The 27,232-nt window shown below is 51.1% G+C and overlaps 2 protein-coding genes across 4 annotated transcripts; one reads left to right on the top strand and one right to left on the bottom strand.

Moving 5' to 3' along the window:
- Positions 1–4,179: 4,179 nt before the first annotated feature.
- On the bottom strand, positions 4,180–10,454 carry SEC13 (SEC13 homolog, nuclear pore and COPII coat complex component). Its single transcript, XM_005145795.3, has 10 exons — positions 10,450–10,454; positions 9,991–10,393; positions 9,788–9,832; positions 9,025–9,140; positions 8,718–8,869; positions 7,861–7,994; positions 6,929–7,062; positions 6,311–6,431; positions 5,423–5,569; positions 4,180–5,009 (listed from the first exon to the last, which is right to left on the bottom strand). Exons 1-10 carry the CDS (start codon positions 10,452–10,454, stop codon positions 4,899–4,901), a joined length of 1,368 nt encoding a protein of 455 aa, XP_005145852.2. The 3' UTR covers positions 4,180–4,898.
- LOC101876387 (cullin-associated NEDD8-dissociated protein 1-like) lies at positions 10,413–27,147 on the top strand. Of its 3 annotated transcripts, XM_031046105.2 has the most exons (16): positions 10,419–10,541; positions 12,724–12,867; positions 13,518–13,572; positions 14,605–14,759; positions 16,384–16,507; positions 17,113–17,369; positions 17,963–18,068; positions 18,662–18,804; positions 19,442–19,734; positions 20,760–20,901; positions 22,067–23,569; positions 23,879–23,974; positions 24,499–24,668; positions 24,777–24,941; positions 25,520–25,627; positions 25,827–27,147. In XM_031046105.2, the coding sequence occupies exons 2-16, from the start codon at positions 12,837–12,839 to the stop codon at positions 26,052–26,054; spliced, it is 3,576 nt and encodes a 1,191-aa protein (XP_030901965.2). In that variant the 5' UTR covers positions 10,419–10,541; positions 12,724–12,836; the 3' UTR covers positions 26,055–27,147. The 3 variants fall into 3 exon arrangements, 2 of the variants coding, with proteins under 2 accessions (XP_005145853.2, XP_030901965.2); XM_005145796.3 differs by lacking the exon at positions 13,518–13,572 and having other exon boundaries at positions 10,414–10,541; XR_004080150.2 differs by lacking the exons at positions 13,518–13,572; positions 25,827–27,147 and having other exon boundaries at positions 10,413–10,541; positions 24,781–24,941; positions 25,520–25,623.
- Positions 27,148–27,232: the final 85 nt, after the last annotated feature.

Consider the following 27,232-nt stretch of genomic DNA (forward strand, 5'->3'; position numbering starts at 1 on the left):
CCCGGCAAACCCGCAGCGCCCCATCCCTGGTGACACGGTTCCAGTGCCAGTGCCTATGCTGGGAACAGGGCCGGTCATTCAGGGTGCTGTGAGAGATGGGTGACAGCGGGTGATGCTTCATCTCCCGCAGTCCTGGCCAAGCACATTGGCTCCCGGGGGGCTGTGTCTCATGAGATGGCCCATTGGGGTCCCCAGCAGATGTCTGAGGCAGAGCAGGCAGATGCACACTCACACAGAACACCCTGGGACACAAAGGACACAACCCCCCATGCAGGCACCCAGCCCTGCCCTGCTGCTGGGCTCTGGCCTTGGCTGCAGCACAGGGCTGGGCACAGGGGGCATTACCAGCCCTGTGCTGCACCCACCTCCTGCCCTTCCCCAGCACCTCGGGCTCTCACTGTCCAGCCTCCACAGTTCTGTTTTAGTGCCAGCGATGGGTTGGTTCCCTGTCAGAGGTCCACGTCTTTATTTAACTCCCATTCAGCTTCCCAAATTAGCGCAGGGAGGCTCCAGCTCTGTTTGCCTTGGAAGAAGATGCATCGCCACAAATTATTTTTGATTCAAGTAAACAAAGCCTCTGCCTCTCTCTTTCCTGCTCCCCTTTGATGCCGGTGCTAATTCTAGCGCCCAAGATGTGAGTGCAGGCGCTGGCGGGGCCGGGCCGAGGCTCCGGGGATGCCGTGGGCTCCCTGCCCTGCCCTTGCAGCAAACCCAGCGCAGCCCCAGCCCTGCTGCATGGGGCTGCTGCTGCCCCAGCCCTGCTGCATGGGGCTGCTGCTGCCCCAGCCCTGAAACAGCCCCAGGCTGGGGCTCACCCCTCACCTGCAGCACCGGTTTCCAAGCGCACTGCAGGCGCTGGCACGGTGCTGGGCTGCTCTGAGCCCCTGCCCTGCCAGTGCCCAGACAGTGTGCAGTGCACGGCGTGTCAGCACGTGCGGTGTCAGCACAAGGCAGGTCAGTGAATGGCTGTCAGCACATGGGGTGTTAGGACAAGGCATGTCAGCATGGGGTGTGACACCCAGGGCAGCAGGGGACCGGGTATGGCCCTACAGCAGCCCTTGGGGTCCTGCAGTAAGGGTGCATGGCACATGGTCCATTCAGTTTATCCCGGGCTGTTTCTGGGATTTGCTCTGGGACAGGATCTCCTCACCCCCCAGCACAGAGCTTCCCTGGGGCACACCCCGGCCCCACAGCAGGGGCAAAGGAGCCACTTCGCAGCCCAGAGCAGAGCCCCCTTGCTGCAGGGCCAGGCCCCCTTGGGGTCAGTGACCCTGTCCCTGTGATCGCCCTCGCAGCCTCCACGGGAGGCCTCGTCCCGGCATCGATCCACCCAGGCACACGCAGCTATTAATAGCTGGGGCTGATGTTGACTTGGATCAAGTGAAGATAACAAGGTTATTTTTAGGTTTATCTCTCAGCCTGAAGGGAAATGCTCTTCGCTGGCTCAGGCAGGCTCTGCCCAACCTGTTGAGGCATGGCCGGGCACTGGGATGAGGGACTCCTGTAGTGGAGATGGAGGAGGAATGCACCTCGGATGCACCGAGGGCACAGAGGATGCAGCAGGATAAGCTCTGATGCACTGGCCCCCACTGTGCCAGCCCAGAGAGTCTATAGCTCCCACCTTCATGGAGAGCAGCAGCATAAGGAGCCCATGGCTCCAGATTTGCAGGTCTCAAAGGAAACCAAACCACTGGAACCTGCCCTGGCTGTGTTCCCTGAGCCCCTGCACCACTCCCAGTGGGTATCCAGAGGAACCCTGTCCCTCCTGGTGTGGCCATGTGCTCACCGGGACACAAGGATGGAGCACCGGCATTGTGCATCCCTCTCCAGGAAGATTTCAAGCTGGGAGCTCCAGCTTGGCACCATCCCACTGCCAGCACAGCCACTTTAATTATGCTGTCCCCAGCAGCTGTGCTGTGCCGAGCGGCATCTAAAAATACCCAGAACACCAACTCGCTCGTAATGAGACACGGAGCACAAGGAGCCACCGCAGAAACCAGCCCAGTGGCGCCAGGAGGCTTTTCCCATTGGGAAAGCTCATGGAACCACCATGTCCTCCAAAACGCTCCAATGAAAGCGCAGCTTTGGGGGGAGACTCCTCACGCCAGCTCCCCTTCCCCTCAGCTCCCTGTGTGAGCCCTGCGGACACGGCCATGGTCCCATGTGGGTTTCAATGCCTGGTTCCAGAGCTGGCTCCCTGTGCACACCCCCAGCCAGCCTGGGGTGGTCCATCTCATGCCGGCCTCCCCTGGTCTACAGGGTGAAGAGTTGGGCATGGGATGGTACCCAGGAATGCTGGAGCTGCCCCTGAGCTGCTCCGTTGGCTGGCACCAAAGGCAAACCCATGGGGAGCCACATCCCATGGCTGTAGCAAGGTCCAGGGACAAGTGCTGGGTTCCCGTGCCCACACTCCAGCAGGGAGGCCCTGGGGTGAGCTGGGACAACAGTCTGGCAAAGCAGATGGGTTTGCGGGCGGTTGTTCCCTCCTGCCCCATCTGTTCACTTCGACCGCAGTGCTAGACTCCCCTCCTGAACTGAGGCCTTTTGCTGGCGCACCCCTGGCATGGGGGCAGGAGGGCACCCCCCCCCCCCCCCAGCCAAAACAGCTGAGATCAAGTAAATGTGGGTCTGGCCAGAAGGCGCTGGTTAGAGAGCACAGCTCCACTGCCCCTGCGCACCCCAGGATCAACCAGGACAGGACCAAGCTGGAGCTGGGCAGCAGGGAAGGGGAAAGTGGCAGTGGACTCAGTTTCGGAGCAGAGGGGAGCTCATGTCTCAGCCTTGCCTGGCAGATCCTCAGCCCAGAGCCTACGTGGGTCCTGCACACAAGTGGGGTGAGCTCAGCTGCCCCTGGGGCAGGGACTCTGTGCCCAAAGCCCAGGGCATAGATGAACAGGCCCCTGCTGAGCTGTCACCTCAAGGCAGGACATGAGCAGGCTGAGGCAAAGCCGTGAATCGTGTTGTGCCAGAAGCCCAGCTCTGGAGGCAGCGGGGCCAGGAGCAGAGCTGGGGCAGGCACGGGGATACCTCGAGTGGGAAACAGCTCTTCAGGAAAGACCAGGCAAGCTCCGTGTCCCCTCTGAGCCTGTGCTATTTAAATCCCTCTCTTGTGAAAGCAAGACCTGAAACAAGCAAACAAATATTATCTGGAAACACAAAAGCCCTGACAAATCTCCCAAAAATTCCCTACGTGGGCTGTGCTGTGGTTGCACAACAGGAAGAGACTGTTGATCCCATGTGCTCCGTGCCAGCACTGCGAGCCTCCACCCAGAGCCGCCTCTCGGCTGCAGACACAGCTGCATCCCACACCACGCAGGGGGACAGGTCACACTTTGAGGGAGCCCGTGGCCAGGCATGTGTCCCACTAACCCAGCCCAAGGTTGCGGCTCTCAAGCCCCACTGGGAGATGAGCAGGAGCCCCCCTGGCCACAACACTCTCCTTGTGTGGATGGGAGATGCTTGCAGGGGCGTGGGTGCTGCAGGGGCCTGTGGAGGTGAGGAGGATGCTGCATGGGTCCCGCTAAGCTCTGTGGGATGGAAGGTCTGACTGCCCTTCTGTGGAGGGACATGGGATCGACCTGCATCACCCCCATCTCCTCCAGCCCCCCAGGTACAGGCTGCAGGCACTGACACTGCTCCTGGCCCAGCGCCCCCAGGTTTTCTCCCTTCAGATCCCTCACATTAACCCTACCCTGAGCCAGAGCTCAGAAACAGCCTTTGTGAGCTGGTGACAGTGCGCAGAGCTGGGTTTGCATGCAGGTCAGATCAAAGCTCTTGCAAAACGAGTTAATGATTGAACTCCTTTCAGGGGTGGCTTGCCCTTAAACTTCAAAGTCTGGACATGTTATGGAAGGAGATAATTTGACCCCGAGTGCACCCAGCTCTGAACACAAAACAGGAACACGGGTGCTGCAGCATCTCCGCACGCTGGTCACTTGCTGCCACCTGGTGTCACCTCGGCACAAGTGCTGAGGACCTGGGAGTGGCAAGGATGGACCGGTGGGATGCAATGGCACCAAGGTTAACTGAAAGCTTTGGGGGTTCTTACACTATACACAGCGTTATTGTGCCAGAGACTGACACTGCCCCAGCCTGGCACAGCCAGTACTGAGCACACTGACACCGGGGCTTGCACAGAGGCAGACTGCAACCAGCTTATTGAATACAGCACACCCAGCCTTAACCAATAGGGCTTTATTCTCTTTGTATCTCAACAACAAACCTGAGGTACAGTACACAAGTGTGGTTAAAAAAACCCCTTTATCTTCAAATTATGGTCTGATTTATTGATGTTGGTTAAATAACCAAGTTTGAGAACACTGTAAAGCAAGACATGTGCGTTCCACTACTCCTTTTCACCTTGATGAAAGCACAGAGATTTTCACATATACAAGCACACTATTTTCAGGAGGATCAAGCACCAGTTTACTATCACCAGGGCTGGCCAGGACGCTGCCATCCAGCGCTGGGAACTCCATCAGCCCTTCCCTCACCTGAAGTGAAGTTCTGGCCTCTGCAGGGACAGAGTATTTGTCCCCCTGCACAAAGGAGCTTGCACCTCACCACTCTGACAGCCGCCTCCTGTTCCTACCGAGGAGCTTGAAGCCTGACTACACCACATCCACTTAAACCTGATCCCTAAACCCAAAAAGCAGGGTACAACTTCCACAGCATCAAGGAGTAGTATAAGGCACAGTACTTTGCTCTTTACCTTAAATTTAAGGGAATGTCAATTAAGGCCAATTATCAACACATTGTAGCCTCCCAGGAATAGTTAAGGGGTGCTCCTAAGATCAGGTAATTGTTTCCCGTGTTCATGTCCAGTTTAGACAAAATCAGTTCTCATTCGATTCCAGAAAGGCTGCGGATCAGAGCGACCACATGCTGCGGCTGGAATGTCACTGCTCGTTCTGCTGCCCCTCTACAGCGGCAGACACCCCGCCTTGGCCCTTGTTGACATCGCTGATGCATGCCCACAGTCCATCCACCGACTCCTTCCACAGCGTCACCTCAAAATGAGACCAGGAAGAAGTTTCAGCCTTAAAGGACAGACTGTTCCTCGCAACAAATACAGCACCGGCTTGGTGACAGTCTACAACTAAGAAATCAAGCGCTGCAGCATTGCTCTAAGTATCAGTTGTTTGTTGCTGTCCACTGTGTAATCGTCCAGTAGTAAGGGGACAGTACGCGAGTTCTGTTAGTACCCTTCCAAAAGAAGCGAAGCCTGCATTTAAATACTAACAATGCAGCACACGTGGTTTGCTGAAGGTCAGGCTCTTCCTCCCCTCTTGGTAAATCAAAAGGAAAAATGCCACCCTTGCAGCAAAGTCCCGTCTCAACCAGAGGTGACAACAGCCTGTCTCATCTCAGCTCCTCTGAAAACACGGTACGCAGGAGCACAAGTCAAGGCAGAGTTACTCACCTTATTGTCTCCTCCAGACACTGCAAGGATGTTGGCAGTAATGGACCAGCTCACATGCCAGACAACATCATTGAACTTGTGCAGCAGCTTCGGGGACCAGGAATTTCCAGAAGCATCATCACATGTCCAGATGAACACTCTGCCATCCTAGAGAAGCAGATAGGGTTGGTGGGACCACCATGTACAACACAGAAGACCCCATCTTGATGGCACTTGGAGCTACACTTCCAACCCACAGCTCCAGTATGAGCCCCCAATGTGTTTACTCATTTTGCTCAACAAAGGGGCTTGTTTCTTACTACAGCTACAAGCAAGACAGGAGTACAGTACTGGCGAGAAAGCTGTGCACCAAAGATGACTTGCACATACCAGAAGAGCTCACAAAATACCTATGTACCAGCTGATTTTTTTCCCCAGCATGAATTATTCTTTCCAGCCACATGACAGCAAGGCAGCAGCTTACTGAGTAGTCTTCTTGATAGGAAAAAGGCATTTACAGAATGATTAGCAGCAAACACTACAGCCAATGTGAAGGTTGAGGACATCAGAGCTGATTAAGAATGCCAGTTATGAGAAAGGAGTAATTTAGCTAGAAGGTCAGTGATTTTGATCCAGAGACATTAAAATATGATGTTAGTTTGAAGGTTTTCCTCAATGTGAGATCATCCTGCTCATGATTTTCAGAATAAAAGACAGACTTTGGTACAGAGCCACACACACAAACATAATGTTTCTACTGGGCTTCCGAGTCTGGGAGGAAAGAGAACCCAAAGTTTCTTGTGCACAGAGCCAGCTAATAGCAAACGATTGTCCAGAGGACATGTTCCAGTGAAGTAACTGGGAGCAAGGGCACTGAGCCTACCTCTGTCACCCCAAGGGATGCCTCACCTGTGAGCAGCTAGCAATGGTACTTGTGGGCAAACCTATGGATGGAGCCCAGGCTACATCTCGAACCCAGTCACTGTGAGCCTCCAGCTTCTGCTCTTCTTTCCACTGGCCATCTTCCTCCCTGAAAACACAGCTACACAGTCAGGAGGGCAGCAGCAGTCACACTTCTCATCTCCTGCTCTGGAAGGCTTCGGTTTTCAAACTCCAGATTTATCCAGATAATACAAAGCACAAGTGTTCCCCACTCTCCTCCAAAAGCTCGATGACTTAAGCAGACAAAATCCCTTCCAGAGGACAGAAAGCAGCCCAGGCAAAGAGTGTTTGATCTTCAGTTACTGCAAAGAAATCTGCTATTGCCCAAGTAACAGCAGTAATCAAAGACAATCAGAAAACCACTTTCCAAGTTAAGATGAAGCAGAGCTGACACAAATTGCTGTAGCCATGTGAGAGACTGCACATCACTAAGTTGTTTCTAATTTTAAATCACTTCTCTAAGACACTAATTCAATGATGAAAGCACAGAGATTATGAAAATCTTGAGATACTCACAGGGACTTGCAGAGATTATCAAGAGTATCAGGTTTTGTGAGTCCTTAAGCCAGGCAACAGAGCACTTACTTCCAGATCTTGACAAGGTTGTCACAGCCACCAGATGCAAATCGTTTGATGTAGTTTGGTTTCTGACCAGAGGGCTGCTCTATAAGGCTTCCCGGGACAACAGCAGGAGCCCAGCTAACTGCATTACAGCCAATCTAGTTGATGAAAAAATGCCTCTATTAGTAGTTGCTTACTGCAAACACATAAAAAAAAGCTGCTGAGGGGGTGAAGGATACCTCACATACTCTCTGCCTGGGGGAAATAAGCACATCTTAAGAAAGCAGGAGTCTTGCACAATTCTGGATGGACATGGGATGAACAAGACATCCAGATATGGCCTATCTCAGTAAGGCACTTACTCAGAACCCCTCAGGTCATCAAGTAACTGTTCTATGTGCAAATACCATGTTGGATATACAAACAATGGGCACAGAGACAGAAACTGGAAAGACACCAGACACATACTGTTGCCGAGATTCAGGAATGCAGAAACCTTTTGTCTGGAGCCCCAATTCCCCTTCTTGAGAGCTGCTGCCATCAGTGTATGAAGTTCTGCTTAAGCAAAAATTCCCACTATTTTGGGAAAAGCATGAGTCCTGCATTTTCCCATCTCCATTTTATTCACAGTTTGTCGGCACAGACGTTCTTAGGACCAAAGCCATTTCTTACCAGGTAACTTCCAGTACCGTATTTAATGCTAATGCTTAAGAAACAGGTATTATCAGTGCTGTTTAGTAACCTTCACATGTCTGGTTTTCTACTCCATTTTAGTGACTACATTGTATATCTTCCCACTCTGAAGTAATTTAAAACACGTTATCCCAATTCTGGAAACTGTTTCACACAATTCCATTGCAGTTCAGTATTCATCTACTTTACAGTTCTTTGAGGCCCCAGCTCAGTGTTTCTGCGTGGCTCCAAGGGCTTCATGCTGCTCAAAGGGACAGACTCACCGTGTGTGCATTGCTGATCTTTTTGACCTCCCACTGCCCATCACCCGTGTAGCTCAGTAAGGAGATGGCCCCATCAGAGCTCCCACAGGCCAGGATCAACCCATAGTCATGTGGCGCCCAGCAGACAGAGTTCACTGGGAAGGGAGAAGCAGGATTACACCAAGGTCACTACCTAAAACTGACTACACAATAAACTAAGACTACAGTTCCTGAAAGTGAGCAGCTTGGAGAGCTAGGAATAAGTCTTGGTATTCCTGAATTTCAGCAAATGCAGTCAATAAATTTTACTGAATGACAGAAAATTGCCTTTATTTTTGGCACTCTTAGAATTAGAACACCAAAACAGCATCTTAATGAGAGGCTAAAGACTCTTGACTATCCTCTGCAACAGCAAAGAGCATTGCTGACCCCAGAACAAAAACTGACTGGTAGGCAGTATCTGGAGTCAGTAGATCAGTAGTTATTTAGATCAGTAACACAACAAAGCTGGAGGCTTCTCAGATCTGTACTTCAAGGACCGATCATCTAGACAAAACAGCCTCCATTGCACAACAAAACACAGCATGCCAATATCTTCCTTTCTTTCTCCCTGCAGTGGACACACAGGGGATTTCCCCAAGATTCAGTACCTGACTGTCTTGCTTATCTGAAAGCTGATTTATTTGTAAAACAACTCCTAGGCAAACAAGGGATGAACCAGAACTGGAGGTTCTCCAGTGACACAACCTGACATAAATGTCCTGTGTACATGGAACAGATTTACTGACTCTCTACTGATTTTTCCCCATGGACAGAGACTTTCCTCCTTAACACCAACAAGTTTACTCCAATCTCACCTGACTCCAGACCCTGCATACCTGAGGAGTCATGCCCTGTGTACTCATAGGTCTTTTCCCAAGTGCCATTTTCCTCTTTCCAGACGATAACCTTCCTGTCGTAGGAGCAGGAGGCCAGGATATTTCCGTACATCGGGTGAGCCCAGGCAACCTGCCACACGGGACCTTCATGCCTGCAACCAACAACATTACTGGGGAAAGCCTGACTTTGTCTTTTGTTCAGCAACAAGCACCAGAGGAATTTACTCTCATCTTACATTGCTAAACAGCAAAGTGACAAAACATGAAGCACTTCCACAGTTAAAATGTCCCCTTTCCTGTGCTTTACCCTCTCAGGTCCGCAATGAGGATCTGCCCTCCATTCCGAACATCGAAGATCTTCACGGATCTGTCTGAAGAGCAGGTCGCCAACCGGGTTCCATAGTAATCCATCTGAGCATCGTGCTGCAGGGGACAGGAAAGCTGCTGTCAGTGTGGGTGATGCTGCTCTGTTAAATGACCTGACTACATCTGAGATGTAGCGGTGAGAATGGTGAACAGATGGGGTTTCCCAGCCCAGAGGGTCAGAGAGGATGGGTTCAACAGCCCAGATGAGCCATGCAGGTCACTGAGCTGCTGCTTTCACCACTCAAAGGTTACACAGGAGAAACCCGAGGAATCCGGCGCAGGGACGTGCAGTGTCTCCAGAGGAGGACAGGGAATCTGTGCCACCGGCTGCAGAGCCCGGAGCAGTTACGTGGGTTTGTTAATCCATGAAGCGGGTGTGAGGATACCAACGCCTCGTATTTACATTCGGCACTTCGTGCCCTAAGCGGGCTCCGCGCTCCTACGGATTACTTGGATCTTGCTCGGAGCACGCGTGCGGGGCGGAGGAAAGGTGGCAGCGTCCCCAGCTCCGTCCCATTCACTGCACGCACGCCGGTGGTCCACGGAGAAGGGCACAAGCGAGCCCGGGCCGCACACCCGCAACACCCGCAGCTTCGCGCCGCTCCCCGGTAGCCGCATGGCCGTGTCCGCACGGAATGAAACGGCGCTGCCCCAATTCCCGACCGCGCTCCCCACGGCAGCCCCGTCCCCGGTTTGGCACTTACGATCATGTCCTCGTGCGAGGTGTCCACCGTGTTAATGACCGAGACCTGCGGGTGAGCAGAGACAAACCCTGTGCCGAGGCCGGGCCCGGCTGCTCGGCCCGAGCACCGCGGACACCGCCGGTTCTCCGCCCGCCACAGCTCCGACAGGCTCCGGAGCCCTCCGCTGCCCCGAGAACCCCCTCCGCCCCCCAGCCCAGCCCTACCATGGCTGCGGCGACGGCGGCGACCCCGCGGAGCTCCCGGCGGCGCAGCTCAGACGTGGCACGGCGGTCCCACACCCGAACGGCCCCGCCGCGCCCCGCCCGCCCGCGCCACGAGGTTCCGCCGCGCCGGGTTCCGGCGTTCCGCGGGGCTGCACCGGCGGGCGGGCAGCGGGGACCGGAGGCAGCGCACGGGCTGTGCCGAGGCCCGAACACCCGGACCTGCCCCTCCTCTTCCGGGACCCCTGAGTGCCCCGAGGCGCTCCCGCGGGGGGCCGGAGCGCGGAGGCTGCCGGGGCTGCCCTGCGCTGTCCCGCCTGCCGGGAGCAGGCACCGGCCGGGCCCACGGCCACAACCCTCCGCCGCCCCGCCCCGCTCCGCTCCCGGCCGGCGGGGCCGCTCCAGCCTCAGGGGGGCGCCCGGCCGATGCGGCCCTGAGGGGAGCGGGGACCCCAGCCCGGCGCCATCTTCCCTCCGGCCGCCGCAATGGCCAGCGCGTCGTACCACATCTCCAGCCTGCTGGAGAAGATGACCTCCACCGACAAGGACTTCAGGTGCGGGCTCCGCCGACCGGCACCAAAGCCAGGCAGGGACGGGCCGGCGGCAGCCTCACGGGGGCGGCGCGGGGGGGTTTCCACGGGAGGGCCCCTTCCCAGTGTGGGGTCCCTGGGAGCGAGGAGCGGGCGGTGCCGGGTGGGATCCGGGGCGTGCAGGAGCTGTTGGTCCGGTTCCTTTGCACCGTTCCGAGCCTTGTTCTGCCTGAGCGGGCAGCGCAGGGAAACAAATGTTCCCTCGCTTGGATCCCTTCGTAATGGAAGTGAAGGAACACGGTGAGAGGGGGAGCGTTGACAGGCAGGCTTCAGCCCCGTGTGTGCTCTGCAGGTGACAAACATGGCCGCAGAAACGCCGAAATGCTTCTTAGCGTGTTTCTCTGTTAGGTCAGAGCATGAAGAAAGCTGAGACCGGAGCCACCGGCTCCCCGGGGTGGGTGCTGCAGGTTTTGGCTGTGCTCAGGTCGTCTTCAGAGCTGTTCTGAGGCAGGGCTGAACACTCTGACGGGAGTGAGATTCTTTCAGTCTGCATCAGCAGAAAAAATGACCTTTTCCTAGGGTTTGATCCCTAAAACATTCCCTAAATACTTGTTGAAATGAGCAAGTGCGGTGGATTTCACCTGTGAGCACCTGGCTCTCTGCATCAACCTGGAAGTTACCATGTGTACCAGGTTTGGTATTCTGGGGTCTCTTAGAAGGGAGGGAGTAGCAGTATCCCCAAATAGGTTGACTTTTGCAGAGGCTGCTGCTGTCTTCCTGATGTTACAACAGGCACTTTTTAAACAGGTCAGTGATGGAGTAGTTGCAGTGTTTGTTCAAAGGTTTATGGTTAGTACTCCAAACAAGACGTGCCCAACACGGGGGTGTTCCAGGGCCATTTCCTCCTGGGGCACAGTCAGACCTGAACCCATTGCCTGCCTTCAGCTGCACAGGCTGTTGCAGGTCCAGGTTTCATCTGCTCCACTGGCCTGGGTGGATCCGTGTGGCAGTGTCTGAGGTCCTGCGGGCAGGATGGTAGCAAGCAGTGGGTTGAGAGCTGGATGTGTTGCCCTGGAAGACTCAGCTCAGCCTGTGGCCATAATTGGTCATGGTTGTAGGCAGACGTTGAGCTGCAAGTGCTGCTTAAGTGGCTGATGCAGAATCAGATTGTGCTTTTCCCCGTCCTGGATTTTGGGCTGTTGCCACCACAGCAGTCCCTCCCTCCAGACGTACCTGATACCTGCTGCTCCGGAACGGGCTGCAGATGGAGGACATGAATGTTGCCCTGCTACACGAGGGCTCTTGCATGCTGAGAGAATTGCATCAGAGCCTGATTTAGAATGGAGGGGTAGTTTGGCAAGCAAGAGGGAAGAGCTTCTCTGTTGTGATTCCTTTTAGACATCCATCCCAGTGCTGGGGCTAACATTGGAAAGCAGCTGATATGAAATAGCCACAGAGGTTTCTCGGAACCTCAGGCTCCTCTGGCAGTATCTTTTACATTTCTTGCTCCCAGGAACACAGATACTTCCTAGTACCCATTTTGACATTGTCCCTGTTAGAACATTACACTGAGTAACAGTCAGCTGGGCGTTTGTTTTTCCTTCTGAGCTGCAATGATGAATACTTGGTGGTTTTGCTCATAATAATCTAAATACAGTCTAGGAAACCGCTAAGATATAGTTTACATGGAGTCATTACTTTGTCCTTTGTTTCTGAACTTGATAGGCCGTCTCCATGTGTGGGGTCATACTATCAGTACGGGGTATGCCAGAAGGAGCAGAGCCAGGCACATTCATAGACTCCAGACTGGTTTTCCTAGGCTGGGCAATTGGTGAGAAAACCCACCCTGATTTTTTACTAGCAGATTTAACCAGCTTGATTTAGTGACTGGGAAAAAATACAACAGCTGGGTGCTAGTTGTAGAGTTTTAGGTTACCCCGTCTCTGCCATGTGTCTTATGGAGAGGAGAGAATCTACATTGTTCCTTTTCACATACTGCTTAGCTAAACCTTTTCACCAGCTGCCTCTGTCTGAGTTTTACACTTGTAGAATAGTAAATTCTTTGTACCTTATTCTTCAGACTGGATTGTGTAAAGGAGTGTAAGTTACTTTTTGAAAGTGTGTTTTCGTTTGTCCAGAGTGATGGGAAGGAAATGCTCATGTGTCTGTGGATTAGGCAATCCACTTCTGCTGTATGTTCTTTCAGGTTTATGGCCACCAACGACCTGATGATGGAACTGCAGAAAGATTCAATAAAACTGGATGAAGACAGTGAGAAAAAAGTCGTGAAGATGCTTTTGAAGTTGCTGGAGGACAAAAATGGGGAAGTGCAGAACCTCGCTGTCAAGTGGTAAGAGCCTTGGCAGCACTTTCCATCCTCCCTGGCAGTAATAGAGCTGTCTCAGGCTGCAGGGAGTGTGTGTGAGTGAAGCCCAGCCCTGCAGCACTGGCACCTTGCTGAGAGTTCCCTTTGCAGGGTGTCCCTCACGCTGAGCACAGCAGTCTCTTTCTCTGCTGGTACAACCAGTGAGTGTACAGGTCTCCCTGTCGAGGCAGTAGGGGATTTTGGAAGCAGCTCAGTGTTTATGTTATGAATCTTGCCATATTACAAGTAGCATGACTAAGATTTTATTTCTTTGGAGGGAAGCCCAGTTTAAAATTTGGGACCATGAAGTTTCTCTCCTTTGAAATCCAATGCTGAATTTCCCAGTGGACCTGTCTTTGATGGAGATGGTACTGAACACATATAGCCTTTCAAAAATGGCATTTGAATTTGAGGTCCAAATCCTACTCTTCAAGGGTATTTTCATTAATGTTTATGTTGCACATGGGTTCTTTCCCTGTGCTGAGTCCAAGTGCAGCCTGTGCTGCTGCTTTGCTATTGGCAGTTTCAACATTTCTGTAAACCCAACTGGAAAAGGCAGAAGGTTCCTTTACTACTGAATCAGCTGATGAAGTGATCCCACTGCTGACATGTTCTTTCCTGTCTCTTTCCCCCAGTGTTCATTCTAGAAATGCAATTGAATGGGTCAGTTCACCACAGGGCTCCAGAAAGGTGGGCCACTTAAAGACAACCTTGGGTTCCTATATTGCTTCCTACTGTGGATCTTATTCACATTCTTTTATTCACTTCTTTTATTCATATACTGCTTCTATCCCTCTACTCTCCTTCTGATCTTTGGCCCTTCTTTTTGATTCCTACTATCCTGACTATTCCTGGCCCTGTTCCTGTCTCTGCCTGCTTTGGGTTTGCTTATTCTGTTCATTAAAGCAAATGGTTGGGCACCGAATGGAGTACGAATGTCATGGTCTGTTTATCTGGAGTTGCATTAGCAGATAATGTCCAGTCAGTTATTCCCAGCCAGGTGCAAGGATCTCTAAGGAGAAAGGTGATGGTCTGAAGGACACTGGCAGGTGGATTAGGGCCAAGTGTGGATGTGTGCAGCCTACATCAGGATTCAGGAGTAAGTTAGGAAACTGTTCGGAGGTCTTGCAGTTGATTTTATCATCTAAAACTATGATCTTATTTCTTCAGAGGAAAGCTGAAATCACACTTTATCCCCCAGAATACCACAAAATTGGAATCCGTAAGAAAACTTGTCCTGTTTCTGGTTCTGTGGGTTTGTTTGCAGTTTAGGTGAGTCCCTCAGGTTCCCCGTGCCACAGTGTCTGCCAGTAAAGCAGGGACAGCTCTCCATTTTTTTCTGCATAATGAACTGTAAGATTGAACACTACTTTCACAAGGTCGCAGTATTTAGTATTTCTTCTCTAATTCTTGTATTTCAGAGTAGCTACTCAGACTCTAAATGGTCATTATTGTCCTGATTGTAAAGTTTAGAAGTAGTCTTACACAGAACAGGCTGTGTGTGAGTTTGCTTGGTGAACTCTGGGTTCAGTATGCTGTCAGAGGTGATAGGGCTGTACCAGCAGGGAGACAGCTACCTCTGCATAGGTGTTCCATACCCTTTGCATTACTGGACTTGGGGCTGAGCTGCCTTTCAGGAGGAGTGAGCCTGAGCATCCCTTCTGATGGTGAAAGCATCCCTCTTTCTCTTTGTTCTGACGGGCTTCTCCTCTCCTCCCGCAGTCTGGGCCCGCTGGTTGGCAAGGTGAAGGAGTATCAGGTGGAAACCATCGTGGATACACTGTGCACAAACATGTTGTCAGACAAGGAGCAGCTGCGGGATATCTCCAGCATTGGACTGAAAACAGTCATCTCCGAGCTGCCACCAACTTCTACAGGTAAAATGTCTGTCCCTGTTTGTCTCACTGAGACAACAGGGAATCGCAACCTTTGGGAAACAGATGGAAAGGGGTAGTTCAGAGCCTGAAAGTTACAGATTCCTTATGCACCTGCTGGACGAAATAAGGAGACAGTAGGAGCTGAGGCACCAATGTGACTAAAGATGGGATGAAATGAAAACTTGGTCACCTGGGGAATACTGAAGTTTGAAACGGCATCTGAGTTCATGGAGAAATCCATTTTTGTTTGCAGCAATCCTATAGCGTCCTGTGTATGTCATGATAGTGCTGTTCTGGCAGGTCCTCATGTCAGCAATGCACTACCGTGTGTGATCCCAGCAGTGTCAGCACTGCACTACCTCCTGTCTGCATCCCAGCTGTACCAGGGCTCCTGACTGCTCCTGGAAACTTCCATTTCCTCTGTAGCCAGCTCATATGTCTGTTGTTCCTTCATGGTGGGTGGCTGTGGCAGTGCTGCTGGGCTGCTGGATTTTAGGTGGAGAGGAGTAGGATTAGCATGCAGGGGCTTGCTGAAGTCCTCTCTGAATTTCTGCAAAACGTTCAGCTCTTGTGAGCCACCCTTTCAGAATTCCTTATTTAAGATAGATCACATGAACCACAGCTGGTTTAGAGATAGCAACAGATAAGTCAGCTCCTGAAGGGTTAGGATTGATTCTGTGTGGGTGGGAGGCAGCAAAAGCAGTGTGGGTTTGCTGCAAAATGGAGAGGTTGAACATCTCCGCACGTGCTTTCCTCACCCTGAGCCCCAGTCCATGCGGCTGCTGTTGCTGTGGTGCTGCTGGAGCAAAGGGAAGGTTTGAAACAATGGCCACAAAGCAGCATACGCCTGAGGCAGGCTTCTCTTACAGTGCTTGTTCAGCAGCTCATGCTGTTCCTGGGACATTCCGCTTCTGCTTTGCCTCTGTTGCATTATGGAGGCTGTTCAGAATGGTGTGGGAAGCAATTGTCCCTTCCTTGGAAAACTATGGAATTTGAAGCTGCTTATAATTTGCACTGAACAAACTGGGAAAAACCCACAACAAAACCCACTGTTGGGACAGGCACAGCCCAGAGTGAAGACTAAACTGGTATCTAGATGTCAGTCTGGACTGCAGGAGATGGAGGTTTTAGACTGCAGTTGTAATCTCAACACATTCTTGAACCTGGGTTAAATACTGTTTTGAGACAGATTTATCCAGCTGTACCCTTAACTTTCAGCATGGAGCTGAGAAACAGTTTCTGTCAAGACTTCTCTTCCTATGGAGAAAACCTTGGTTTGTTGGAACTGAACATTTTCAAGTTAAAAATGGGAAAAAGATGCCAGAACCTTCTCACCCAGCCCTGCTCCCTGCATTGATGGGCCTGGGAGCTGACTGGGAGACAGCCAAAGTGCTTTAGGATGAAAGACACTGCCTGAGAAGCTTCTTCCAGATAGTTAGTGCATGGTACCACAGGGGGAGTATGTGCAGCATGTATCTACCATCCCAAACAGAACCTGACTGCTGTGCTGGTTAGGTCTCTTGGGGGTAATTTCTCTTCCTAATGTAGAAGGAATCAAATGGTTCTTAGCAGTAAAAAGACTTACTTTGAATTGACAGTGGGGAAAAAATTCTCCCTCTTGCAGGCACCACCATGACAGCAAACGTGTGCAAAAAGATCACAGCCCAGCTGACAGGAGCCATTGGCAAGCAGGAGGATGTGTCCGTGCAGCTGGAGGCCCTTGACATCCTGTCGGATATGCTGAGCAGGTAGTAAAGGATTACCTTCTGCAGGGGGCTGTGTTTGCTTTTGAGTTCTCTATTTCCCTAATCCTACTACAAGGACTTAAAGATTTGGGTTGGCTGCCACTGGGGAATCTCAGCAGAGCAGATTCCTTAGCAGGGATGAGGGGTGACATGCTGAGCCCTTCTGTGCTTGGGAATGGCAGTAACATGGGTGATGGATCCCACGAAGGCTCAGTTCAAACACATGTAGGGAGGGAGAGAGCAAAGCAGGGAAGTTTATTTTAGCCCTCTGATCTGTTCGCACATGCAGTTTTTCTCCTGGCTGCCTCTTTCTCTGGTTACACGAGTCAGAGTGACAGTGTCATCTGTCAACTGCATGCAGAAAATGGTTGACAAACCCCAGGTCATCCAGAAGGACAAAGGCAAAATCAAGCTCCTCCATGATGGAGACAAGTGACCTTTCCCTGTATGTAAAACAAGGGCAAGTCAGTGTTCAGACCAGGATGTCAGACCTCCATCCCCACAACATGCACAGGTTCTTCGGAGATGAAGTAGTTTTTTTTGCTGGCAAAAGGGCTTTTTCTCTGAGGCTTTGACTTTTAACTTCTGCCTCATTTTGTTGATTGCAGACTAGGGGGAACACTCTACTCTTTCCATTCCTCCATCCTGAACTGCCTCCTGCCCCAGCTGACAAGCCCCAGGCTGGCAGTACGGAAAAGGGCCATCATTGCCCTGGGACATCTTGTCTTGACCTGCAGTGGAAGCATCTTCTCAGAGCTCACTGAGCATTTGCTTGCCGAGCTGAAGAGGAATGAGTCTACTTCTACTACAAGGACATACATTCAGTGTGTTGCTGGCATCAGTAGGCAGGCTGGACATCGCATAGGTAGGATGAGTAGCTTGAAATGATGCTAGGAATCATGCATCTGTTGCAGAGCTGCTCCTTTTAGTGGTAAAATAAGTGTGCTCATGCTGTTGTAAATGTATTATTGGCTTATGCTTTGTGATTCCTTCTGTGGTTCTGTCCTGGCTTTCTGATCTCTGCTTGGAAGGAAGGAGGCACCAGAGTAATCCTCTGGCTGCCGTTCTGTAGTGATTTCATCTCGAGGTCTTGCAGTGCTTCCCTCCCTGAATTGGGTCAGTGGATTCACCGCATTTTAAAAGAGAGGAGAAACGGAGGGCAACATATTGTATTACGTGTCTAAAGACCTGCCAGAGCTGAGATTAGGTCCTAGATCTCTAATGGCAGCTCTTCCATGACTGAAATCCCAGCAGGGGACTGAAGGCAGGGACCAGGGTTCTTCTGCTGAAAACCTTTGCAGGGCTGGCCGTTGGTGGGCTGCTGGCTCCTGGCCCTGACAGTCCTGAGGAGGAATGCTCTGCTCAGCACATGAGGGAAGTGGCAGATGTGTGAGCTGTCAGCTCTCAGGAGTGAAGGCTGGAATGGTTTTTCACTGCTGCTTTCTCTGTCTTTCCCAGGAGAACATCTGGAGAAGATAATTCCTCTGATTGTTCAGTACTGTAACGTGGAAGATGACGAGCTGAGGGAGTATTGCTTTCAGGCCTTTGAGTCTTTCGTGAGAAGGTGTGTGCCATTGAGGAACAGCCATGCACCAACAGTGTCCTCCTAGTGAGAATTCTGTATGTTCAGCATCCAGGGTGGAGTTCCTTTCTATGTGTGCTCCTGTTGGCAAAAGCAATTCACAAATGAAATATCTTCACGTGCAGAGTTGGGCTTGAGTTATTTTTCCTTGTCCCTGGAGGATTCCTCAGCAAGAGGGATCTGTGGGTCTCCTAATTCCTGGGGGACAGGAAGGGGGCTCAGCTCTGCTGTTAAGCTGCAGCTCTCCCATTCTTTGGTCAGACATTTCCTGCTTAACTTGTTAGGGGAGGCCTGCAGAGTGCTGAGGTTTTTGTCCATGGAGGCAGGATTCACCCATGCGGTGGAGGCAGTTTATCTTTTTTCCTTACAGAAATCATTTAATCCTCCCCAGGGAATGTGCTTCTGCTTTGTGCACAGCAGGAAGGAGCAGCTCCACTTTAACTCGTGTTAGCAAAATGTTCATATAGTTTGTGAAGCATTTTGGGATCCTTTTGAGGTTAAATACCTTATTTGGATATTTAAAATAGCTCAGTCTCTTATTCATTAACTCTTAGTATTTTCATTTGTCATGACAGGTGCCCAAAGGAAATGGACCCTCACATCCCTAATGTGATGGGGTTATGTTTGAAGTACATCACCTTTGACCCAAACTACAACTATGATAATGAGGAGGAGGAAGAGATGATGGAAACTGAGAATGGGGAGGATGAAGAGCAAGGTGCCTGCTTGTGAGGATGACTGTGCTCTGCAGAACACTGGGTTAACATTTCTCCCTAAAGGGGTACCTTTAATACCTGGTAGTTACAGATGAAATTTCATAATGTCTCTATTTATAGCTGCTAAGAGCAAAAGTTAGAACAAGTTCCTTGGAAAAAAGCATTTTTGTTTGCTTTCATACTAATGGGGTAAAATCCTGGCCTGCTTCCTGGAGAACATGTTGAATGTTCTGCCAATAACACAGTAAATTGTTACACTGTGTTGTGCCATTCAGGAATTGCTAAGACAAATATTTACATGTTTCTGGTGTTAAAATCTGGGAACCTCATTCTCCCTTCACAACAAAAGCCTCAGTGCCTGAGCTGAAGCAGCCAGTGAGGGCTGCAACATTCAGGTTCATTCTCTGTCAGCTCTTACTTGGAACAGAAGAATCTGCTGCAGGGCAGCCCCAGCTCATATTGGCTGGTAGTAATGCCTGTAGGAACAGGCCATTCTGGACCATTCCATGTTCCCAGATACATGTGACTTACTGGCATTGGATGTCTGGTCACTGGAGAGGGCAGCTCTGAGGGTCAGGTGATCCTCTAGCTCATAACTGGTCTCCCATAACAGTGCTCCTCGTTTTCCCTTCTCTCCAGAAAGCGATGACGAGTACAGCGATGACGATGACATCAGCTGGAAGGTCCGCAGGTCTGCAGCCAAGTGCCTGGAGGCCATTGTCAGCACCAGGCACGACCTCCTGCAGGACTTCTACAAAACCCTTTCCCCGGTCTTGATAAGCAGATTCAAAGAGAGGGAGGAGAATGTCAAAGCTGACATCTTCAGTGCTTACATCTCCTTGCTGAGGCAAACGCTGCCCATCCAGAGCTGGCTGCATGCAGCTGATGCCTCTGGCAAAGATGATGTTCCTCTGAGGATGCTTCAGAACCAGGTGAGTGAGAAGCTGGTGGCTGGATTCAATCAGAATGAAGAGAAATAGATACTGTGCCACCAATGAATAAACCCAGGTGTTAAGCATGAGAAGGTAGCTAGGAAACTCAATGAATAAACTGTAGAAATAGACTGGAGGAGGCCATGGGAAGCTCAGTGAGGTTTGGGTCTGGTCAGCAGGCGCGGGAGGGCACGCAGGTCAGTTCATCACAGAACAGCCAGTGCCTTCCAGGGGAGCTGGCTGTGGCTGTACACAGTCTGCACATCACTGCTGAGCAGACAATAGTGGAAGCACTTTCTCTGACACACTGCTTTAATTTGGAACAATGCTGGAGTAATTGCAGTTGGCATAATTTAGCCACACGTGCTGATCAGGACCGCCTAGCCTGCTAATAGGCTAACACTGTGCTGTACACGTGCCATTTCAGAAGACAAAAGGAACATTGGAAATAACTATGTAGTTATAGAGTAGTATGTCCACAAGAGCAGCTTTTTCTGGCTGATGCTGCCTATCACTGACTGGTGAGTCCCCGAAGCAGGAGGATTAAAATACCTTCCAAAATGAAATTACATCATTCATTATAAGCTATTCATTTAAACAACTTGCACCTCAACCCTGTGATTTTGATTTCACTGAATCCCTGTCAGGTTTCAATACAGGGATGGGGCTAGATCTGTAAACAGCAGAGAGGGAAGGAATCACAAAATTCTGAGCTCCTTTAGCAGCGTGTTTTGGTCTGATCATTTTGTTGTGGTTCCTTAAGCTTCTGTGTTAGGCAATAACCTTGGCTTCAGGAAGGGCTGCTTAGTCAGTAGAATATGGAAAAGAAGAGCAGTGTCCCCTCCTGTGTCCTGCCTGGTAATCCAGCCCAGCCCGTGCTCCAGTTATGGGATGTGCTGTTCCATGCTGTGCTCCTGCTTGTCCTCATGCTGTTAGTGCCTCTGGCACAGCTGAATGAGCTGCTCTGTACCCTGGAAGATGGGTGACCGATATGTGTGTTCCTGGATTTCTTTTTCAAACTGCAGGTCCCCAACATCGTCAAGGCCTTGCACAAACAGCTCAAAGAAAAGAGCATCAAATCTCGACAGGGTTGTTTCAGCCTCCTGACAGAATTGGCCAATGTCCTTCCTGGTTGCCTGGCAGATCACATCCCTGCACTCATCCCTGGTAAGCTTGGTGGTCTGGGGGTGAAGGAGCAGAGTTGGCCAATGCTATCACATATGCTCCTTGCCTGTGTGTTCCAGTTTGATTCCTGTATATGCTGTTCAGCACCAGGACATAAACATCAAGTTCTGCTTTGCTGATGTGCCCAACAGCTCCCAGACCAGTCCTGGCCTCTGCCTACCACTGGATGCCAGGATAGGAATATCAAGTCCATTTCCACAATCCCCTGAACAGGTGCTTTTAGGAGAGCTAAAACTAGCTGGAGTTCTGCTGTTACTGCTGGGGTCAGTAATGAGTGATGTTCTCTTTTACAAAATGCAGTAGCATCTAAAAACCCAGTTTGTATTGGTGCTTATTTAATTTGCAGCACCACATTTTTCCCTGAGCTGTAGGCTCATGCAGCATACCACTGCTGAGAGGCTCCAATACTTAGGTCCTGCCTTTGCTTTTGGAGTGACTGTATAGTATATATAAAAACATTCTCTTGTGCTTATCCCCAGGCCAGATCCATGCACCTCCCTCTTTGGAAAAACCCATTCAAACCAAGAGTCAGGCACGACCTCGAGGCGGGGCAGGCAGCTCTGTTGTAAATGCTTCCCATTAAGTCTTCTGGGAAATATGTGCCACAGAAATTGGTCTTGGAATTACCTCCCTTCTGCAGAGGCAGTCTGTCTGTAAGGGGCACAGTTGTGTTCCTGACAGTGCTAACAGATGTAAAACTAGGTGAACACAGAGCCCAGCTTCTAGAAGACTTCTGACAGCAGAACAGGGGGAAAATGAAGAGCTCAGGAAGGGGCATTCCCACTGCCTGGAGTACCTGTTGTTGAGACTAGGCTTTGCCAGCTGTAGTTTCGTGCCATTCTCTCATTCTTCCTTTCACTTGACAAACTGTCCCTTCTCTGCTCGGCCCGGGCTGACTTTGCAAATTACCTTTCTAAGAAGGGTTTGTAGCCATCCAGGACTGCTGCCGTTGTGTCTGGACTGCCACATCCTGGCAAGCAGGAAGTCAGCAAGGAGAGTAGCCCTCTCTCTGGGCATGCATCTCTTGGGTGGTGAGAGGAAAGAAAGAGAGAAAACCAGTTCCACTCGTGTCCTTCTTTGGGGTGTGGGGGTGTGATAAAACCAGTTGCTGAAATAAGACGCAGTCCTTCTCATCTCTTCCGAGCAGGAATTGTTTTCTCCTTGGCCGATAAATCCAGCTCCTCCAACATGAGGATTGACACACTGTCCTTCCTTCATGTTCTTCTTTGCAACCATCAGCCGGAGGTATTCCATCCTCATATCAAAAGCCTGCTACCTCCTGTTGTGACCTGTATTGGAGACCCCTTTTATAAGATCACTTCCGAAGCCCTCCTGGTTACTCAGCAACTTGTGAAAGTTATCAGGCCGCTGGACAAATCCTGCACTTTTGATGCCAAGCCTTACGTAAAGGACCTTTTTCCTGGTACCCTGAAGCGGCTGAAGGCAGCTGACATCGACCAGGAGGTGAAGGAGCGTGCCATCTCCTGCATGGGACAGATTATTTACAATCTGGGAGACTATTTAAGCACTGATCTCCAGCCAACCTTGAAAGTATTTCTAGAGAGGCTCAAAAATGAAATCACCAGACTGACAACAGTCAAGGCATTAACCTTAATTGCTAGTTCTCCACTTAAGATAGATTTGAGACCCATCCTAGGGGAAGGTTTTCCCATTTTAGCTTCATTCTTGAGAAAGAATCAACGTGCCTTGAAGCTGAGCACCCTGACTGCCCTAGACATCCTGGTGAAGAACTACAGTGACAGCCTCAAGCCTGCCATGATAGAGTCTGTCCTGACAGAGCTCCCTGCTTTAATCACTGAGAATGACATGCATGTTTCCCAAGTGGCTGTTATGTTCCTTACTACTTTGGCTCAGGTTTATCCCTCCTGTATCTCCAAGATCAGTGGCTCAGTTCTTGCTGAAATCCTGCAGCTCATCCATTCACCTTTGCTTCAGGGAGGGGCTCTGAACGCTATCATAGACTTCTTCCACGCTCTGGTGCTGACGAAGGCAGCTCCCGTGGGCTACGCGGAGCTGCTGAAGCAGCTGACTGGGCCCATTTACTGCTCCGCTGAAGCCGCGGCTCCGACGTTACACAAACAGGCTTATTACTCTGTTGCGAAGTGTGTGGCAGCCCTGTCCTCAGCCTGCCCCAAGGAAGCCCCTGCCACAGTGAACCGGTTTATCCAGGATGTAAAGAGCCCCAAGTCCAGCTCTGCTGTGAAGGTGCTGGCTTTCCTCTCGCTGGCAGAGATGGGGCGCACCACCAACCTCAGTGCTCAGCGGGAGCTCAAAACTGTCATCCTGGAAGCATTCACGTCCAGCAGCGAAGAGGTGAAATCTGCCGCTTCCTATGCACTGGGGAGCGTCAGTGTTGGGAATCTTAAGGAGTATCTTCCCTTCATGCTGAAAGAGATCGGAAGCCAGCCCAAGAGGCAGTACCTCCTGCTGCACTCTCTGAAAGAAGTGATCAGTGCCTCCCCGGCCGATGGCCTCAAACCGTACGTGGAGGATATCTGGGCTCTGCTTTTCAAGCACTGCGAGTGCACAGAGGAGGGGACGCGCAATGTGGTGGCTGAGTGCTTGGGGAAGCTGACTCTGGTGAATCCCTCCGAGCTGCTGCCCCGGCTGAAAAACCAGCTGCCATCAGGTAAGGGCAGGGCAGCGGGAGGGCAGGGAATCCCCCTTGTAAACTGCTGGTGGGTACAGCGGGGAGCAAAGCCAGTCTGCAGAGATGAGAAAGCAACAAGAGGGGTCTCTGCAGGGGGGCTGGAGGAGCACTGGTTTGCACATGGAGGGCGTGTGGGAGAAAGGTTTAAACGAGGTCGTTAGGACAAATCCTGTTCTACCTCTTCAATGCGTGTGTGATGTGACTGAGAGCAGAGTGTGCACTACAGAGTCACAGCACTGATTTTACCTCTTGATCCTTCACTGTTTTTTCTCTTCATCCTCACTGCAGGTTCTCCCCATGCCCGGAGCACAGTGGTGACTGCAGTCAAATTCACAATTGCAGACCAACCTCAGCCCATCGATGCTCTCCTGAAAGGCTGCATAGGTAGGGCAGTAACATGGGAATGTGGGAGGTTAGGTGTCACTGCAGCCCTGGGATTTTTCACACCTATGTGAACCTCATCTAATGCAGTTATATCTTATCTGTGTTTATCTGCTTTTGGGATTAAAGAGCAACACTGTCACATGGGTCCTCATTGAATGCTCTCTTGCCTTGCTCTCAGGCATGTTCCGTTGGCGACAGAGGTTTTTAGGGAGTGTAAGTTCCTTAAGAAAAAAAACATACCCCAACATCCTTGAATACCAAAGCTTCTGGTTTGATTTCAGGATGAGGCAGCTGGAATCATGGGGCATGTTTTTATGGCCAAATGCAGGGAAGTGGTGTCTCTTTCATTCACCATATCCCAAGTGAAGGGAGGGAAAGCACCTCAAGTGTCTCTGCTCGACTGTGCCTCTGGAGTTGCTTTACCCGAGGGTTTTTCATAACCACTCTTTGGAACACACTGTGATTACTTTTAAACTCTTCTCAGTGGCTGCAGCAGGACTGACTGGTGTGGTCTTGTCCCACAGGTGACTTCTTAAAAACTCTCCAGGACTCGGACCTGAACGTTCGACGTGTGGCTTTAGCCTTGTTTAATTCTGCTGCTCACAACAAACCGTCTCTGATCCGTGATCTGCTCCCCGCAGTTCTACCCAGCCTGTACAATGAAACGAAGGTCCGACGGGAGCTCATCCGGGAGGTACGGCCAAGGTCTTCTGGGTGCAGCACGGCAGAGGCAGCGCGTGAAGCCCAGTGAGGCTCTTGCCCCTCTGCTGCTTGGTGACGAATGGGTTTCTGTCTTGTTAAGGTAGAAATGGGGCCATTCAAGCACACGGTGGATGATGGTCTTGACGTGAGGAAAGCTGCTTTTGAATGCATGTACACACTGCTGGAAAGCTGCCTCGACCGACTGGATATCTACGAGTACCTGAACCACGTGGAGGACGGACTGAAGGATCACTATGACATTCGGGTAGGTGCTGTGCCTGAGCCATGGGAGGGCAGGCATGTCCCTCATGTAATTCCTTCTCTAGGGTCTGGTCTCGAACTGAGCTGGTGTGCCATCCCCGCATGTCAGTTCCTGTTCTGTGCAATTGCCATAGCCTTCATCTGGGTCTGTCCAGCTCTAGCTTGACCCTGGTGGCCTTGAAAACACAACCCTGGTGTAGCTGGGTTTATAGGAAACTTAACGCAGTCTAAAATAGGTTTCTTCTGCCTTAAAACTTGTGATTTGTCACTTGCTCAGTGTGGCAGTGACACTGTTAACAAAGAGCTAGCACTGTCATCGATGATGGCCCCACAGCTGGATGCATGCCAGGGACCCCAGCCCAGCCTGGCAACTCCAGTGTGCTGGTTGCCAGCGCCTGTGTGTCTGATGCACCCAAAGCTCTCACTAACCCCTCTCGCACAAATGCACAGGGACTCAGTCCTGAGTCCCACATGTTGCTGCGGGGAGAGCGGCCACACAGCCCCAGCAGTGGATCCTCACTGCAGGCCTGGGGCTGGTGGATGCAGCCAGGTCATACAATTTTCTCTTTCCTCTTGGTGTAGATGCTGACTTTCATCATGCTGGCTCGGCTGTCCACGCTCTGCCCCAGCGCCGTGCTGCAGCGGCTTGAGAGGCTGGTTGAGCCACTCCGGGCAACCTGCTCCACAAAGGTGAGACCAGGGAGTGGGACGCACTGGGGTGGGTTTTGCATGAGCCTCTGCTGCTGGCTGCCTGTCCCTGCTGCTGAACAGCTGCTCCCCGCACTCTTCTGGTGGGACAGTGCTCTGCTTGGCTCCATCTCTGCTGCACGTCCTCTTCCTCCTGCTTGCACCACCTTTTCTAAATGAAAACAGTGCTTTGGGTTTGTAGGTTAAAGCTGGTTCTGTGAAGCAGGAGTTTGAGAAGCAGGACGAACTGAAGCGATCTGCCATGAGAGCCGTGGCTGCTCTTCTGACCATCCCTGAAGTAGAGAAAAGTCCAGTGATGGCTGAGTTTTCATCTCAGATCAGAGCCAGTCCTGAAATGGCGTCACTCTTTGAGAGCATTCAGAAGGATTCTGCCTCCCTCCCCACGTCAGAGTCCATGGACATGAGCTAAGGTCTGCCCATTTACTCCGCTATCTTCCTGCCCTCACTGTGCACTAACCCAACAGATACCTTGATGGGACGAGGAGGTTGAGGACAAGGAACACCACTGAGCTGGGCTCTGATGCAACAGCCACTTGTAAGTCACTGGGCACTGACACGAGAAAAAGTCTGATCCGAGCAGTACCAGAAACCTCACTGACTGCAGGGAGAGACACAAAAGGAGGGAACTGAACCGTCCTTAAGCAGGGAAGGGCTGAGGAGGAACATCCTCATGTTTTTAAGGGGTGTACGAAGCAGTTGAAATTGAGCATGGTTCCGTGGGAAACGGAAACTTCCTGAAATATTTCCTTACTGCAGGACAAAGAAAAATAGTTTAAAATGTTTTTTTTTTAACCACTGCACATGCACTTTCTACCCCAAACTGCCTGAAGAATGTATTTGTTTCACGAAACAGGGCTGAGAACCAGCAGTCATGTCTGTAATTAGCAATGAGCACCACAGCCACAGGCTCTGCTTGAATTGGAGACGTGCAGGAGCTGTGTGGGGTTACCTGCCCAGCCTCAGCTCCACCATGGCACCGGCAGCTTGTGTTCTTGTGCAGTTGTCTGCAAATACCTCAACCAGCAGTCTTTGAAGCAAGACAGTTTGTGTTACAGTAAAAACCTTGCACTAGGCTTGACTCTGCATTTAACACTGCCTTTCCTCCTTGAGCAGCTCAGTGTTTGTGTTGTGACCAGCCACAAAGGCACAGGCCTGTGCTGACTTCAAGGCACAAACAGCAGCAGTAGAGGTGGTGCGCGGTGTGTCACAGGAGAGGGGTGCCAACAGCCAGCAGTGCAAGCTCATGAGCAGCCCCACTAACCCCCTGTTGCTTGAAAACTTAATTGTATGGCTGTTGTCAGACCCCACATTGCACAGAAAAACTAAGTAGCCTTAAAAGACAGGGTGTGGAAAGGCCACCATAACAGTGCCTGTGGCTCTGGAGCTGCAGTGACCTTTCATTTCTGTTTATGACAGAGTGGTTGGTGTGAAGAATATTTATAGTGTGTGTGAAAGAACATCCATTGTTTGAGTGGTATAAAAAATAAACCTGTGCTTGCGGAGCTGCATGTCCTGAACTCAACATTAGCTTCCACAGTGACACATACGAGCCAGCAGTACAGCAGAGCCACCCGCTGCCCCCAGCCC

Source organism: Melopsittacus undulatus, chromosome 9, assembly GCF_012275295.1.
Source record: "Melopsittacus undulatus isolate bMelUnd1 chromosome 9, bMelUnd1.mat.Z, whole genome shotgun sequence".
Lineage (NCBI taxonomy): Eukaryota > Metazoa > Chordata > Aves > Psittaciformes > Psittaculidae > Melopsittacus > Melopsittacus undulatus.